Source organism: Panthera uncia, assembly GCF_023721935.1.
Source record: "Panthera uncia isolate 11264 chromosome A3 unlocalized genomic scaffold, Puncia_PCG_1.0 HiC_scaffold_12, whole genome shotgun sequence".
NCBI classification, from domain to species: Eukaryota; Metazoa; Chordata; class Mammalia; order Carnivora; family Felidae; genus Panthera; species Panthera uncia.
In genome coordinates this window covers 18400553-18416393 of record NW_026057579.1, presented here as the reverse complement: position 1 = coordinate 18416393, position 15841 = coordinate 18400553, and the positions used below count along the sequence as shown (strand labels likewise).

Sequence of the window (15841 nt, the reverse complement as noted above, 5' to 3'; positions counted from 1 at the left end):
GGGAGCCTCGGGAATTTGGGAACCATGGGGGTAAGATGAAAGGAGTGGGGAGAATAGGGCAAAATTCTGAGGTGTGGGCTGGTGGTAAGAGTTAGGACTTTGCTAGGGGTAATTCACAGGGAGAGGCCAGTCAATTAGGGGGCAGGGTCTAAGACCTTTTTGGAGGGAAGTGGGTTAATTTAGAGATCTTGATAGGTTGGGAAAGGGCAAGAGATGGGTCTAAGATCTGACTTGAGCCCCTGGGGCCAGACCCTACCAAAGGAGGTTCCAGGCTGTGCCTGCTGTGAGTGCTTTCATTTGCCGTGTATCTGTGTGCAGTGTATAACATTTCTGTGTGCCGTGTCTGTGTGCGGTTTGTGTGTCCATTTGTCTGGGGCTTGGCTGCTCCATCGCTCACAACTTTTCTCTGTTTTCCTCCCTCCCGCTTACGGGCTGCTCTGTTCCCAACAGTCTTTCATAGGATTTTTGCTAATGGTGAGAGCTCCCTGTTGCCCCACTTGGGGCTCTGTTTGTGCTCCCTCTGCTCCCCTTTGCGGCTGCCCAGTGCATGCAGTCGTGGGAGCAAGCCCTGTTGCCTATCTCCCCTGCCTACTTTTGCCTGCTTGGCTTCTCCCTACCAGCCCTCCACCTGCTTGCCCTTCCATAACTTGCTTGTTTCCTGTGGATTCTGCCTGGCTGGCCACTTATGTCCTGGATTCTTATTCCCCTTCATCATCAGGCTGGTTCCCTGAATCATACTGTGCTCCCAGACTCTCTGTGATTTGTAGTCATTGTTTATGACCTGAGTGAGTCCAAACTGGGCCCGGCCCTGGTTCCTCGTTCAGCCCTGTGACAGCAATGTTGAAGAATAAGGGAGTAGAGCAGGAGTCTAAAATTTTGGTAGATGAAAGTGAGACTGATTCAAGGGTATTGGTTCAACTATGAGCTGTTTTTGAGTTTCAGTCAGCAGAGGTGGGGAAGAAGGAGGTTGTCTAGTTGGTTGTATGTTAATCCTTCTTATTCTTCTTTATCCAAGTTTCTGTATCCAAGGTCTGTAATTGTTGCAGATTAGGAAGAACTGTCTGGGTCTTTATGCTATTTTGCAGGGTGGCTGAAAGAACTAGACCAAACATATTCATGTGTTCAGGGATTAGATATTCCTGAGCTTTGGGGAAGGTGAACAGGTCACAAACAAAAGTGTTACTTTAGCCTTTATTGCTCCTTTGCCAGCTTCCCCTATATACTTGTTAGTTTAGTGTGGAGTGTTCGTTGGTTCAGAATTCAGGACTTTAAATGAGAAGCGATAGACCTGAGAAAGGCGAAGTAGGTGGTATTCATGTTTAGTCTGTGGTTCATGATGGGAAAGGGACAGTTTTGCGCCTTGAGGGTTAGAGACTTCAGGAGAGAATTTGGCTTTTGGGGACCTCTCTCTGGAGTGAGACTATGCTTTGTTGATGGTGGTCAGATTGTGGGTATCTCCCCTACTCCCAGTGGCTCCTGACACTATCAACAATCATGTGAAGACTTGTCGGGAAGAGCAGAAGAATCTACACTTCTTTGCACCAGAGTACGGAGGTAAGGCATCTCAGTTTTCTCTGCCCTCACCCTGTTCCCCAGGTTTCCCACCTTATAACCTGAGGCACAGAGGTAATATAACAAACTTCCAGTCCTTCTCTGCTGGCATACAAAAAGTTTTTAAAAGGTATTTCTGCCACTCCCTACCCCCATCCTTTGATTCACCAGAACCTTCTCTGTTTTCCCTAGAAGTCACTAATGTGACAACGGCAGTAGACATCTACTCCTTTGGCATGTGTGCACTGGAGGTGAGGAAACCACAAGCAGTGGTGATGGAAAGGGATCAAATTAGAAGACAGAAGGGGGAGATGGAGGGATGACAAGTAAGTTCTTGAGGGAGTGATTCTGGAGCACTGAAGTTCTGAAGTTTCTACTTGTCTTCTCTGTTCCCCCTCGCTGCAGATGGCAGTGCTGGAGATTCAGGGCAATGGAGAGTCCTCATATGTGCCACAAGAAGCTATCAGCAGTGCCATCCAGCTTCTAGAAGACCCATTACAGAGGGTAAGAATCTTCTGGATCACTCCCTCCTTAACAGACTTTGAAACGTCTTGACGTTTTTATTCCATTTTATTTACTGGTAATATTTTTTTTTCTAAGAACAAGAGAACAGAAAGCAGAAAGGACAGGCAAAAGCAGTGAATATTTCCCTAGGTGGTGCCTACTTTGTTTTTTGTATACACACACACACACACACACACACACACACACACACACACAGTTTAGGGGTTTAAGATGGGTAGCATTGGGGGTAAAGGTTGTGTGGTAAAGGTCATGTGTTAATTTAGGTGTATCTGCCTAGAAGTAAACTAACTTAATGGTTACCTCAGGTAATTGGTATATGTTCTTCAGACAACCATCTTGATATTTTTAAACACATTGATCAGTTTTAATTAAATCCATCATCTGGGGTTTTATATTTATATAGTTTTAGATAGGGAAAGTGCCCTAAAAAAACAAGCTGAGATTTAAAGGGTATAAAGTTATGCATCAGTAGATGGAGTATAGTAAGTAGAGGTTGGACGGGAACGTCCAAAGAAGGATAGTTTGTAAATTATTAGATAGTGTGACAGGAAGACTAGTGTGAAGTCCTGAGGCTAGTGTGGATTGAATTTCTAGTTCAGCGTTAGGTTGGGGCATTCAAGTAACAGATTAGGTATATGACCTTGCTGGCTTTTAAGTTTCTAAGTAGGAAAAGCAGGTTAATTGTCATAGGACCTACAGGAGGTGGGAAGTAGGGGTGAGGCTTGGGGAAAACCAGTGAATTTAATAGATGATTATAGGAGACAAAGGAAATTGTAGGGTTGGGAAATAAAGGAATTTAATAAATGATTAATGAATTTAATAAATATAGGAGATAAGGAAATTGTAGGGCTGGGAAATAAAAAGATGGTGAATATTGTTGATCACAACAGAGAAGGTAACTTTGGTGAGAGTTGAAGAGGAGCGTGTGGGCTAATAAAGCAGAGAAGTAGAAAATAAGGGAAAAGAATTCATAAGTTTGAATAGTAAAAGAAGTTTGTGGTTGGGGAACAGAAAAATAATTAAAACCAAAAAAACAGTGAACAGTAGCTTTCATGTTAATACCTTAGAGTTTTCAAAGCCCTTTCATATACATTTAATAGTTTGCCCCCTTAGTCCGTGCAAACCACCTAGTATGTACAAAGTCTGTGCTAAGTATAGTGAGTGAGATAAAGATGAACACAGTGGACTGGTTGCCAGATGTCTGTTCTACTTCCTTGTTCCTTTTTCTAGGAGTTCATTCAAAAGTGCCTGCATTCTGAGCCTGCTCGCAGACCAACAGCCAGAGAACTTCTGTTCCACCCAGCACTGTTTGAAGTGCCCTCGCTCAAACTCCTTGCTGCCCACTGCATTGTGGGACACCAGCGTGAGTCCCCTTGGCCCTGCTAGGAATTTTCTTCCCATCTGGAGCCTTAATAACTATCACGAGCATGCTCTTTTCTCTTCCACTTCCAAAAGAATTCTTTATCCCCCCGGGACCCCTGTGCCTTTCTATGACATTAATCTGACTATCCTTCTATAACTTCCCATTACTTTATGCCCTCCAGACATGATCCCAGAGAATGCTCTGGAGGAGATCACCAAAAACATGGATACCAGTGCTGTACTGGCTGAAATCCCTGCAGGACCAGGAAGAGAACCAGTTCAGACTTTGTGAGTAACTAACTGAGAGGGTCTGAAAGGGACAGATTGGTCACTACAACCCTGAGGGTTGTCAACTGTCCATTCTTTGGTAATTGTTGAATCTGCTATTTTGCTTATTTCCTTCCTTTCACCTGCTTTCTCTCTTTTCTCTTGCAGGTACTCTCAGTCACCAGCTCTGGAATTGGATAAATTCCTTGAAGATGTCAGGTGAGAGGAAAGGCTTGCTTGAGGAAGCGGGGGTGGCTGTCCTGGGGCATTCACAGAGTCCATGTGACCTGTCTGATCTCCCTCCAGGAATGGGATCTACCCTCTGACAGCCTTTGGGCTACCTAGGCCCCAGCAGCCACAGCAGGAGGAGGTGACATCACCTGTTGTGCCCCCCTCTGTCAAGACTCCAACACCTGAACCAGCTGAGGTGGAGACCCGCAAGGTGGGGCTTTGTGGGTGTGGATGTCTCCATGGTCATGGTAGAAGGGAGAGAGGACATGTCAAATAAGGCTTTGTCCTTTAGAGAAAAGAATGTTTCTGTCTTAGCAGGCTTGTCCTGTGGACTGGAAAGCCTTCCAGCTGTTGGGGGCTTTTTATTGACTGGTGTCTACTATAGGGACCCTCTCTGTGCCCTCTCTCTAGGTGGTGCTGATGCAGTGCAACATCGAGTCAGTGGAGGAGGGAGTCAAACACCATGTAAGGCTCAGGGCCAGGGCTGCATAGGGCTGGTGGGCAGGAGGTGAAGAGGAGCCTCATTTTTTGACTGTCCTGTTTTTCAGCTGACGCTTCTTCTGAAGCTGGAGGACAAACTCAACCGGCACCTGAGCTGTGACCTGATGCCAAGTGAGTGTCTTCTTTCCCTCAGACGATGAGAGTCTGTGAGCCTCATCTGTGAGAAACCTTCGTGGGGGTGGGGAAGGTTACAGGGCAGTAACACATGGGAGCACAGAACGAATATCTTACATAGCTCCTAATACTAGAGGGTGGATCTGACACCATTGCTTGTGGTGTTCTTTCCCAGCTGGGGTAACCCAACTGGGGCTGTTGGAAGGGCTCTGGGCCCCTTGCTCCCACACTGTGCTCACCCTCTCCCGTTTCTCTGTCAGATGAGAACATCCCTGAGTTGGCAGCTGAGCTGGTGCAGCTGGGCTTCATTAGCGAGGTGAGGTTTCTGCCTTCAGCTGCTCTGGTTGCCTCCATTCTTCTCTCCTCTCTCGCCCTGTCTCACCGAGCTCTTCTCTCCCAGGCTGACCAGAGCCGACTGACTTCTCTGCTAGAGGAGACCCTGAACAAGTTCAATTTTGCCAGGAACAGCACCCTCAACTCAGCCGCTGTCACCGTCTCCTCTTAGAGCTCACTCGGGCCAGGCCCCTGATCAGAGCTGTGGCCGTCGCTAGATGTGCAACAGCCTTTCTGCCCCTTCCCCCCAGTCAGTATTACCCTGTGAAGCCCCTTCTCTCCTTTATTATTCAGGAGGGCTTTGGGGCTCCCTGGTTCTGAGCATCACCCTCCCCCTTCCCCCCTCTTCCTCCCCTCTGCACTTTGTTTACTTGTTTTGCACAGACGTGGGCCTGGGCCTTCTCAGCAGCCGCCTTCTAGTTGGGGGCTAGTAGCTGATCTGCCGGCTCCCGCCCAGCCTGTGTGGAAGGAGGCCCACGGGCACTGGGGGAGCTGAATTCTACAATCCCGCTGGGGCGGACGGGGCGGGAGAGAAGGGTGGTGCTGCAGTGGTGGCCCTGGGGGGCCATTCGATTCGCCTCAGTTGCTGCTGTAATAAAAGTCTACTTTTTGCTACAAGCGTCGTGTGTGTGTGTGCGCCTTCCCCGCTAGGGGGAGCGAGCTCGGAGCCCCGCCCGGGGCGTGGGGTTGGGCCTCCAGGTGGCAGCCGGGCGGAACTGGTAGGGAGAGCGAGGGAGGGGCCGGGGCCAGGTAGAGCTGCCCTGCGGCGGGGCGAGGAGGGCCGAAATGAGGTGCTGCCGCCTCTGCAGATTCGGTAACTTCCGGCCCCGGTCTCGTTCCTCTGCGTCCGCCGACGACCCTTCCTACAGCCCCCCCCCCCCCCCCCCGTTCACGGGGCGGCCACGAGGGGCCGTCCGGTTCCTTTCCCAGCTCAGGCCTGCCCCTCCCCCGTGCTTTGCAGACGCGGCCCGCGGCCCCCGGCGGCTTATGCGCGTGGGCCTGGCGCTGATCCTGGTGGGCCACGTGAACCTGCTCCTGGGGGCCGTGCTGCACGGCACCGTCCTGCGACACGTGGCCAATCCCCGCGGCGCCGTCACCCCGGAGTACACCACGGCCAATGTCATCTCCGTGGGCTCGGGGCTGCTGGTGAGCGCGGCGGGGGGCGGGGCCGCGGCTGTGAGGGAGGGGGGCGGGGCGGAGAGAGGCGCGGGCCTCAGGCATTGTATCTTCCAGAGTGTTTCCGTGGGACTTGTGGCCCTCTTGGCATCCAGGAACCTTCTGCGCCCAAGACTGGTGAGGGGATTTTTAGAGCTTTCATGAGGTCTTGAGTCAGGGAAATGAGGACCTGACTCAGCTTCACCTTCAGGTGGGAGGAGGAGCCTCAAATAGAGAAACCAAGGTGTCTTAGCAGTGGGAGAGTCCGCCACTCACAGCTGCTCACCCTGATCTTCTGCCCCTGCCAGCACTGGGCTCTCCTGGCACTAGCTCTGGTGAACCTCCTCTTGTCTGCTGCCTGCTCCCTGGGCATCCTCCTTGCTGTGTCACTCACTGTGGCCAACGGTGGCCGCCGTCTTATTGCTGACTGCCATCCAGGGCTGCTGGATCCTTTGCTACCGATGGACAAAGGGTCTGGACGCACTGACTGCCCGTTTGACCCTACAAGAATCTATGTGAGTGCGTGTTTTTTTCAGCCTTTTTGCAGTCTACAGGGCCTTGGTCCTGCCTTTTCAACCACCCCTACTTGCCACTCCTGCCCTGCTCCCTCTCAGTTCCCCACCCTCCCTCTTCACCTTTTAGGATACAGCCTTGGCTCTCTGGATCCCTTCTTTGGTCATGTCTGCAGGAGAGGCTGCTCTATCTGGTTACTGCTGTGTGGCTGCACTCACCTTACGTGGGGTTGGGCCCTGCAGGAAGGAAGGGCTTCAGGAGCAGGTAAGGAAGAAGAACAGGAAGGGATCATTCAAAACAGACTGCCTGTAATTCAGGGCAAGAGTACTAACTCCATCCTCCCATATAGCTGGAGCAACTGACAGAGCTTGAACTTCCTAAGTGTAAAAGACAGGAAAATGAACAGCTACTGGATCAAAATCAAGAAATCCAGGCATCACAGAAAAGCTGGGCTTAGGACAGGTAATCTATGGAGACTGTGGCCTGGGAAGGCGTGGAGGCAGGGAACCACTCTTAGAACTGGGTCATGTCCCCTGCCAGGCTGCTTGCCCTCTGACCCAGGTTCTCCCTTCTGCGGAACAGGTGCTGATCCAGAGGTTCAGTACACAAGGTTTTCCACCTCCCCAGGATGACATAAACAGTTATAATAAAATAACTCTTTTCTTCTACTTGATTATGGTTCCTTTTGGGGGTTAAAGGGCAATGGGCTGATATTGGGGATGACCTTGATCGAAGAACACAATGGTTTGGTCTGTTATCTACAAGTCTTTAATGAGGGAGAGAACCCAATAACTCTTCCCTGAATTCTATCAGTTACTGAAAGGAAAAGCTGGTGCTAGGTAACCCTCCACACCACTGACTAATGAATTTCAGCACATCCTGGCACACTGGGCTGTGGGAGGTCTGTGGACAAACAGAAGAACAGGAGAGGAACTCAGTGCTAAGAAAAAGCATTCCTTCTATAAAGAAAATCAACCCTATCTTAGTATGGGGAGCAGAGTTCAGGGTTGCACCTGCCTTGTTGACATTCCCACCCACCCTTTTAGTGGTTTCTTATTTTCCTTCAGTGCTATTCTCCCTGCCCCGACCCTTCAAGTCTCCCTCTCTAACCTTGATCGCCATAAGGAACTTATTCCAGTTGTCCTTGTTAGCTGCCTTCCCTGGCCGCTTAAATTCAATTTTGTTCCTCAGAATGGGGTATCCTGTGGGGGAAGAAAAAAAGATGAACTGGCATTTGAGGGGGAAAACAAAGAACAATTTAGGAGCAGGAAGTAGAATGTTCGTGGCACCTGGCTGGCTCAATTGGTTGAGCATCTGACTCTTGATTTTGGTCCAGGTCATGATTTAAGGGTCATGGGGTCGAGCCCCATGTCAGGCTCCATGCTGGCCATGGAGCCTGCTTAAGATTCTCTTTCTCCCTCTCCCTCTGCTCCTCTCCCCTGTGCATACTCTCTCTCAAAGGAAAAAAAAAAAGTTCTGCCTCCTTTACTGAATCACAGTAAGATTTTTTTTTATTTTTTATTATTTTCTTTAACATTTATTCATTCTTTGAAAGACAGAAAGAGACAGAGCACGAGCAGGGGAGGGGCAGAGAGAGGGAGACAAAGAATCCAAAGCAGGCTCCAGGCTCTGAGCTGTCAGCACAGAGTCTGGGAAAACACTTTCTTGAACCTGCTGTTTGCCCCTCCTTTCCACCCACCACAGAACGTTGGGTGCTGTAGGGTTCTGTACCTGTAATGAGGCAGGGTAGTGCCCGAACTCCAGTGCTTGCCGCCACCAGGGAAGCCTCATAGGCACCGCGCTCATCCCGAGGCAGAACCTGCTCCAGCCGCTGGTCCATTGAGACTGTGAGTACCCAGTCTCGAACCTCTTCTCTCTGAGCCTCCTGGGAAGGACAGGGAGCAGCAGCCTCCTCAGCACCAGCTTCCACAGCAGGCAAGTGGAAGGCGGCGAGTTTTACTAAGCTGCTGTCCTGTGCATCATTTTTTACCCATACATGATCCTCCTTGGATGGCGTTCATGATCACCACCTTAGTTTTTTTCTCTGCTTCTACTTTCATTGGAGGAACAGTGAGGGCAGAAGCCCTTCCAAAGATGTTGCTAACTCATGGCCATTATAAAGGTTAGGAGGGCCAAAATAAAGTGTCCTCCATTCACAACGTCCTAACACCAGTGAGGCCTCTCATTCTCCAATCTTGTGCCCTTACCGGTACGTGCTGCTTGGCTGGGAGTGGCACCTCAAAGGGAATGTCTGTATCCTGAAAGTCACAGTGGTCAAGGGCATCCAGAGTCCCTTCTTCGATTGCCTGTGGAGGAGTGGGCAGCCATGAGATAGACACAACTTGTGACAGGCAAAACTTCCCACCCTCTGGGCACAACTTTATGCTCACGTCAGTCAGATCCAGAAAGCGGTTGAGGAAGATGAATGCCATGTTCTCCCAGCCAACTGCCTGCAACAGAGGAAAGTTGCAGGTGGGAGCCAGCAGCTGGGCTTGGATGCTGCTTTTCCAGGATGCAGGGGGAGAAATTCGGGAAGTCACAGGAAAGCGATATCCTCCATAACATCAGCCCCACGCTCAGCTTTGCTCTACCAGAGCACACGGGATAGTCTACCTTCCTTCCTTTTGATTTCCTTAATTCCTCGGCCACACCCTTCCTTGTCCCAGCTCACCTTGGTAGCAATGCCAGCTTCATAGAAAGCCTTGTCTGCAGGTAGTAACTGGGTGTGGCGTAAGAGCGAAACAGAAAGCTGGGCAGCCACAGTTTCCTACAGAGTAAAGTCAAAGCATTATGATCCTGGTATGGAAGGGACTGAGCTACCAGGCCAGTGATCTTATAACTAAGGCAGAACCAGAACCAGAAAACCAACAATCCGTATTAAATTGGTCTGGATCTCAAGCGGTTCTGGGTCTTAGTTTTTTTTCATATGCACAAGAGAAATGGGCCTAGATTATTTCTATTATTCAAGTACACACAATAAATATACAATATATTATCATGAGTAGGCCAAAGGTATGTGTACATTGTAAGAGATCAACACAGAAGTTGTGGGATTTGAATGTTTAAGCATAATGAAGGTGGAACTGTGTGGGTAGAGAGCCCTGAGAAGGTCAAAGGAGGAGTCAGGAAGAAAACCATCTCAGCAAGGGTTAAAGATTTCTTTAAACAAGAGAAAGCAGGAAAGAAGTGGATCAAGCTTGAGAATCCAGAATTTGAATTCATTCAACTTCATACATCTAAAGATGTGTCCATAAGACTGGGCGCTACCCCCATCTCACCAGCTGTTTGACACTCTGGGCTGCCGAACGAGTGGCATAGTAGTGAGCAATCAGCAGCATCGTCTCAAACTCCTCATGGGCTGGAGAATTTGCCTCACTAGACTTCACCAGGTTTTCACACTAGAGTAGGAAGACAGCACAGCCTGGGTCAGAGGAGTGCCAGAGCCACCCGGACAAAAGTGTAGGCCATCTGAAGGTAAAGGTATATGTTATTTATTTATTTTTTATAAATTTTTTTAACGTTTATTTTTGAGAGAGAAAGCCAGAGTGTGGCGGGGGAGGGGCAGAGAGAGAGGGAGACACAGTATCTGAAGCAGGCTCCAGGCTCTGAGCTGTCAGCACAGAGCCCGACGCAGGGCTCGAACTCACGGACCGCAAGAACATGATCTGAGCCGAAGTCGGTCGCTTAACCGACTGAGCCACCCAGGCGCCCCTGAAGGTGTATGTTTTATAAAAGACGTGAGGACAGGGGCAGGCAGAGTGGTTTTTTCACTCTGTTGTGGACCCGACTTCCTCACCAAGTTGAAGAGCACATCCCGAAGATCAGCCCAGTTGTGATAGGCCTCAGCACTGTTGGTCCCTGGTGAGCTCACCATGTCCGTGAAGATCCTTTTGTAGATGTTGAAATTCTAGAGGTCATGGGGAAAGGAGAGCTGAGTGAGAAGGGATAACTAGAAGAGAAAGTACACATGGGCCCAAAAAAGGAAACCAGGCTTTAAGTGTGTGGGGGGGAGCGGGGGAGGAGCTAGGGGACAGTGATGGAGAAAGTGTCAATCATTTTCAGAGAAAAGAAGAATAAGAAAATGACTTTCTTACCAATTGGTGCTTTGAGTGTGGGCAAACAGGTGAATGTGAATGCAGTCACGGTGTTAATGGGCTGATATTCTAGAGAGCTGGGATGCTCAGACAGGAGAGCAATGTTTAGTCTCTTTAGGAAGTTAATGAGGCCCCAGAGGTGTGTCCAGGATTCATCTCTGAAAGACTATTCCTGCATTAGCTAATAGTATGAGGATGCTGTTGAATGCTTCCTCAGATGGTAAATCCTGCGAGGCTGTACATTTCAGAAGAGACTGGCGGGAGAAGGGGGGCTGTCTCTGGGCATGATGCTTTCAAGTTTTTTTGTTTGTTTGTTTGTTTTGATGTTTATTTTTGAAAGAGACAGAGACCGCATGCAAGTGGGTTAGGGGCAGAGAGAGAGGGAGACACAGAATCCGAAGCGAGCTCCAGGCTCCGAGCTGTCAGCACAGAGCCCGATGTGGGGCTCGAACTCACGAGCTGTGAGATCATGACCTGAGCCAAAGTCGGGGCGCTCAACCCCTCAACCGACTGAGCTACCCAGGCGCCCCAAGGGCATGACACTCTCTTAAAAGAATCCTTTGAGAAGACCATTCCTAAGGGAATGGGTGGTTCTGAGGAGAAGGTAACAACTTCCTTGAGGGGAACATTCACCCCAAGAAGCAGGCGGGTACCTGTGGGTTAGCAGGGGCTCCGTGCTGCACATACAGGGCCAGTGCCTGGCCATAGTCACCCTCTCGGATCAGGTGAGTCGCATACAAAGCCACATACTTGTGCAGAATCTTGTAGTTCTGTCCCGGGGATGGAGGAAAAGCATGGGGAAGTTGGGATCAGTAAGAGCAGGTAGTGAGGGTGGGGTGGTGACTTGAGGCCGTGGATTTGTTTAGGAGGCCAAGGCATATGCAAGCCAGGCCCAGCTAGGCCTCTGACCCCAGTTTTAAGAGTGTGGAAGACTGACTCTCTGATGCTGGTTAGGGATCTCTGGGGTTGGGCTTTGGAGGAATTAAGAGAGAGACAGCTCTGGGCAAGTGGAACCAAGGGAAATGTCTAGAAGGGCTGGGGATGGGAGAAAGAGCAGTACCTGCTTGGTGGCTGTTTCAATGCACTTGTCCCATTGGCCCTGCTCCACATACAGGTCCAAAGCAGCTACCACATCCACACCCACCAGCTAGGGATCAGTGGAAAAGACAGAGTTAAGAGGCCAGATGACATAAGCGGGGAAAGGAGGGACAGAATCTCTTGAGTCTCCACGCATTCTCCCTCTTGCTAACTCTCTGCCAGTCTCACCGAGTCCACTTTGCCCTGGTTCTTGAGGAACTCTTTATAATGCTCGTCCACATAGTCTTCGTACCTGTGAAGATGTGCAGAGATCTAGCACTGCACGGTCCCGGGATGCACACCCTTCCCATGAGAACTTCCTCTCTTTACAAAAGGAAGTAAAAGAATTTCCCAGTAGAAGGGGTCAGAAGCTTACCGGGGATCTAACTCCTTGGCCACACGCTTGGCCTTGTTCCACTCCTCACCCTCAATGAAAGCATCGATCGCTTCCTTGACTAAGTCCAAGTTCAGATAGAGCTCTGCAGCCTGCACAGTGGGGAAAATGGAGCTCGGAGACCAGCTTTCTCCTCTGTTTCTGCACAACTGCATGGGACACTGCCAGGAGCCCACCTCACACACCCTCCTGGGTGTAGCTGGTACTGTTCCACCCCTCTCTGTGGAATTTACTTCTTCAGTCCCAGCACTCTACTTACTGCACTGTACTTTCTGATTCCAGTCAGCTGGGGTCCCACAGCCCGAACTACTTCCAGACTGCGCTGAGGAGGCAGAAACTTGATGGCGAGTTCAGCTGCCTGAGCGGTTGAACGGAAGATGACAATGGGTAGGAGAGACAAATACTGCTGGGCGTCCTCAGCCTGATCTGTTTTTTCCTTCCAGTTGTCAACGGTCTCTCTAGCACTCGCCTTCACCTTCTACCCTCCTGGGCAAAGCCTGTCTCACGGTCCATCAGAGCCTTTAAATAACCATCAGTGGACCTATCTGTTCCTCTCAGCTCCTGCTCTGTCACATACTCCCTTTGATGTCTGAGGTCACTGCATTTGGTCCTGCCATGTCTGACAAACTGGTTTCTCGAGTTCTTTGTCACAAACAGAATCTTGGTGGTGCAGGTATAGCGAAAGAATTCTGCAACTGTTTGTGCTGGGCTTTTCTAAGACTCAGTTTCTTCACCCATAAGAGTGATGGTTGGTCCAGATTTGTATTGTCCAGAACAGAAGCCACTAGTCACATGTGGCTAGTCCCAACTTAGATGTGCTATCAGCTTAAATACACACTGGGTTTCAAAGACTTAGTATGAAAGAAGGAATGTAAAATATTTCAATAAATTGAGATAAATAAATATCACTAATATAAGCAATCAATAAAATATTGAGTTGAAATGAGTTTAATGTTGAAATGAGTTTAGATATATTTGGTTAGGTAAAATATAATTATTTTCTTGTATTTCTTTTTACTTGAGTATGGCTACTAGGAAATTTTTTTTTTTAAACTTTATTCACTTTTGAGAGACAGAGTGAGCATGAGTGGGGGAGGGGCAGAGAGAGGGGGACACAGAATCCAAAGCAGGCTACAGGCTCTGAGCATTTGGAACAGAGCCTGACACAGGGCTTGAACCCACAAACCATGAGATCATGACCTGGGCCAAAGTCAGATGCTCAACCGACTGAGCCACCCAGGCGCCCCGGCTACTAGGAAATTTTAAATTTACATGTGTGATTTACCTTTGTGACTTGCATTTTATTTCTATTGGACAGTGATGCTCTAGATGATCGTGGAGACACCTTTCAACCCTAAAACTCAGTAATTCTACAAATCCGAGCGTTCTATACGTTTACTCTATTTCCACTGTGATGCTGACGTCCTCACCAGATTTTAATTTCCATGTACATAGTCCAGTTTTAGCTACAGTCTATGCTAATCCTCCTGGTCTTTCCCCCACCTATATATGCCTCACTTCACCTGCCAAACCGTTCAAAACTTAACGTGCCCCATCCAGGAAGCTAATTTGCAGAAGGTATAGCCATGCACAGATGCCAATAAACAATGCTCCAGGGTAAAATATAGCAGATGCTTAATAAACACTTGCTGGTTAAATCTGCTAAATTTTGCATAACCAACCATCAGTCCTTTCTACTCCCCCTGCCTCCCCCCGCCAACGTCTAGGGGCTATTCAATTACAAGTCCTCAGAAACCAGAGGGAAATTCTGCAGGAGAATCATCACACCAATTTTATTTAGGAAGCTGAATCAATCTCACCCCATTCACAACTCTGAATCTATGATGCATCATTTAAAACTTCACACGTACCCCAATTTCTAAGATACTAAAATGCAATTATATATGTTTTAGAGTTGATGAAACATACTGGTTTGACTTAATCTGCTAGATGCTTCTCTTCAGGAGCTGCTGGGTAGAGAAGGAGCCTCTGCTTTCTTCATGGCCTCCATCCTCCCTCACAGAGCCTACCTGAGCCCTCCAGCCCAGAGGTCCCATCCTTCTCTGAACCCCAACTTGGATCGCACCTTTTAAGTCTTCACTGAGATACACAATTGAGCCGCGTTAGTCTGACTTCCCCAATTTCTGGCCATTAGGGTTCTGCCTTAGAACCCCCCTTTTACAGCTTTCATTGCTCTAGCGTCTCATAAGCACTCAGTAGATCTCTGCTGCTTGAGTAAAAACGAAAGACACAGAAGGAGAAAGAGGAATGTCCGAGGGGGAAAGCTGAGTGTGAGGGCGGCCCGGGAAGCGGAAGGCCAGGAAGGGTGTAGCAGGTCTTACCTTCATCCAGCACTTTTCCATCAGGCTGCTGCTTCCTGAGTCCCGCACCTTGAGGTAGCAGTCGACTGCACGGCTATACTCTCCAGCCTGTTCCCACTGTCGAGCTTGTTCCACTAGCCCCTCCATACCCCTGATGAGATGAGAATACACATGACCAGGAACAGGACAGGCAGTGTGGCCTATCCTGTGCATACTGTGTGACCCACCCTACCAACACTTGCTGCCTCCCGCCTTCATACCTGGCCCCCTTCTTGGTAGCTTCCCGCTCATACTCTTCCTGCAGAGCCTCCAGCTGGCCCGGCACATAATCCTTGCAGATCCGCAGGGCATCGCTCCATAATCCAGCCTCCTGCTCAGATTTCCAGGTATCAGGGAAGCAGAGGCAGGCATGACAGCTTCCCACTGCCACACAGGTGCTATGGGCCACTGATCCCTGGGTCCTTGGACCTCTCTTCTCCTTCTTGTCTCCTTCTTCCTCCCCAGTGCTAACTTCCTGGATCTCTCCTAGTAGCAGGGGTCGGTGTAGTACTCTCTGGGTTCTCACACCCTCTCCCCTTCCCTCATGGCTCTGAATCCAGTGCCCCACCTTATAAAAATTGAGGGCCAGGCCCGGTCTCTGGGCCCGAAGCAGCAGCCCTTCTGCTTTCTGAAAGTCCTTCTCCTCCAAGGCCCCCCGGGCCTGCCCCACGAGCACCTCGGCGACGCTGTCTGGATCGTGGGCCTCGGCCACACGCTGAGCTGCCTCCCAATCCTGGTTATGGACAAACCTGCTCCCAGATGAGGACACAGGAGAGGCTAAGTGTAGGACTGAGGCCTCAACAGTGGGAGGCAAACAGCCATGTCACTGAGGGGAGGATAGAAGATTTATCGGTACGCAGTTCAGAGGAAGGTGAAGGGGACCATGCAAGGTCCTGGGACTGCGCCTGGGAGGTCAGGATTAAAGAATTTATGGGGTAACTCACATGAGGACTGCTTCCTTGGGTTTACCAGCCCTGATGAATTCAGCTTCAGCCTCTTCAAATTTACCCTGTAGGGACAGAAGGGCAGCTGTACATGATGAGAAGCAGATTGCCATCACAGGCAGCCACGAGAGGGGAGGAGGTCAGGGTCAAAAGCAATGGAGAGGGATCACATCCATACCTCATCCTCCAGGTACATAGCATATCGGAGATGAATCTCAGGGGTTTTGTGCTTGAGGGCCAGTCGAGAGAGTTCAAAAGCAAATTCAAAGGAGCTGAAATGGAAGGTGCAAATAAGGTCTGCCTACTCAGTACTTCATTTTATAAGAGAAGAAGACAAGCAGGGCAAGAGAAAACAGAAAGGGCAAGGATGGGGGGAGGAAAAAGGACAAATGAAGAAAGGTAATCCATATGAAGTGATAG

General features: G+C 49.5%; 3 protein-coding genes across 5 annotated transcripts in view; 2 read left to right on the top strand and 1 right to left on the bottom strand.

Moving 5' to 3' along the window:
• The window catches only part of NRBP1 (nuclear receptor binding protein 1), an 11637-nt gene extending 6135 nt beyond the window's left edge, over positions 1 to 5502 (top strand). Inside the window, exons 7-18 of the mRNA XM_049652723.1 lie at positions 825 to 889; positions 1420 to 1554; positions 1744 to 1802; positions 1957 to 2055; positions 3307 to 3439; positions 3621 to 3726; positions 3874 to 3924; positions 4012 to 4147; positions 4348 to 4401; positions 4485 to 4548; positions 4812 to 4867; positions 4952 to 5502. Of these exons, the coding sequence (XP_049508680.1) occupies positions 825 to 889; positions 1420 to 1554; positions 1744 to 1802; positions 1957 to 2055; positions 3307 to 3439; positions 3621 to 3726; positions 3874 to 3924; positions 4012 to 4147; positions 4348 to 4401; positions 4485 to 4548; positions 4812 to 4867; positions 4952 to 5056 (1063 nt within the window). The 3' untranslated portion in view covers positions 5057 to 5502. The remainder of the gene's footprint in view (positions 1 to 824; positions 890 to 1419; positions 1555 to 1743; positions 1803 to 1956; positions 2056 to 3306; positions 3440 to 3620; positions 3727 to 3873; positions 3925 to 4011; positions 4148 to 4347; positions 4402 to 4484; positions 4549 to 4811; positions 4868 to 4951) is intronic.
• A 94-nt stretch (positions 5503 to 5596) lies between these two features.
• KRTCAP3 (keratinocyte associated protein 3) lies at positions 5597 to 7220 on the top strand. 2 transcript variants are annotated; one of them, XM_049652380.1, is made up of 7 exons: positions 5597 to 5698; positions 5846 to 6030; positions 6118 to 6177; positions 6348 to 6554; positions 6682 to 6816; positions 6902 to 7014; positions 7135 to 7220. In XM_049652380.1, the coding sequence occupies exons 1-6, from the start codon at positions 5671 to 5673 to the stop codon at positions 7007 to 7009; spliced, it is 723 nt and encodes a 240-aa protein (XP_049508337.1). In that variant the 5' UTR covers positions 5597 to 5670; the 3' UTR covers positions 7010 to 7014; positions 7135 to 7220. The 2 variants fall into 2 exon arrangements, with proteins under 2 accessions (XP_049508337.1, XP_049508336.1); XM_049652379.1 differs by having other exon boundaries at positions 5597 to 6030.
• A 49-nt stretch (positions 7221 to 7269) lies between these two features.
• IFT172 (intraflagellar transport 172) overlaps positions 7270 to 15841 on the bottom strand; it is a 33991-nt gene continuing 25419 nt past the window's right edge. For both annotated transcript variants that reach the window (XM_049652369.1, XM_049652370.1), the window contains exons 31-48: positions 15600 to 15693; positions 15422 to 15486; positions 15046 to 15226; positions 14699 to 14808; positions 14460 to 14589; positions 12377 to 12475; positions 12100 to 12209; positions 11913 to 11976; positions 11707 to 11793; positions 11300 to 11416; positions 10349 to 10459; positions 9831 to 9950; positions 9224 to 9319; positions 8943 to 9002; positions 8760 to 8858; positions 8284 to 8437; positions 7663 to 7754; positions 7270 to 7455 (exon numbers count right to left, since the gene is read on the bottom strand). In XM_049652369.1, coding sequence (XP_049508326.1) covers positions 7366 to 7455; positions 7663 to 7754; positions 8284 to 8437; positions 8760 to 8858; positions 8943 to 9002; positions 9224 to 9319; positions 9831 to 9950; positions 10349 to 10459; positions 11300 to 11416; positions 11707 to 11793; positions 11913 to 11976; positions 12100 to 12209; positions 12377 to 12475; positions 14460 to 14589; positions 14699 to 14808; positions 15046 to 15226; positions 15422 to 15486; positions 15600 to 15693 — 1879 coding nt within the window. In that variant the 3' untranslated portion in view covers positions 7270 to 7365. The remainder of the gene's footprint in view (positions 7456 to 7662; positions 7755 to 8283; positions 8438 to 8759; positions 8859 to 8942; positions 9003 to 9223; positions 9320 to 9830; positions 9951 to 10348; positions 10460 to 11299; positions 11417 to 11706; positions 11794 to 11912; positions 11977 to 12099; positions 12210 to 12376; positions 12476 to 14459; positions 14590 to 14698; positions 14809 to 15045; positions 15227 to 15421; positions 15487 to 15599; positions 15694 to 15841) is intronic.

Excerpts from the sequence above, each read along its gene's own strand:
- KRTCAP3 (XM_049652379.1), top strand. The coding sequence starts at position 5,671 with ATGAGGTGCTGCCGCCTCTGCAGATTCGGTAACTTCCGGCCCCGGTCT. Across the intron at positions 6,031-6,117 it reads CCGTGGGCTCGGGGCTGCTG|AGTGTTTCCGTGGGACTTGT; the intron begins GTGAGCGCGGCG and ends TGTATCTTCCAG. Across the intron at positions 6,178-6,347 it reads ACCTTCTGCGCCCAAGACTG|CACTGGGCTCTCCTGGCACT; the intron begins GTGAGGGGATTT and ends TGCCCCTGCCAG.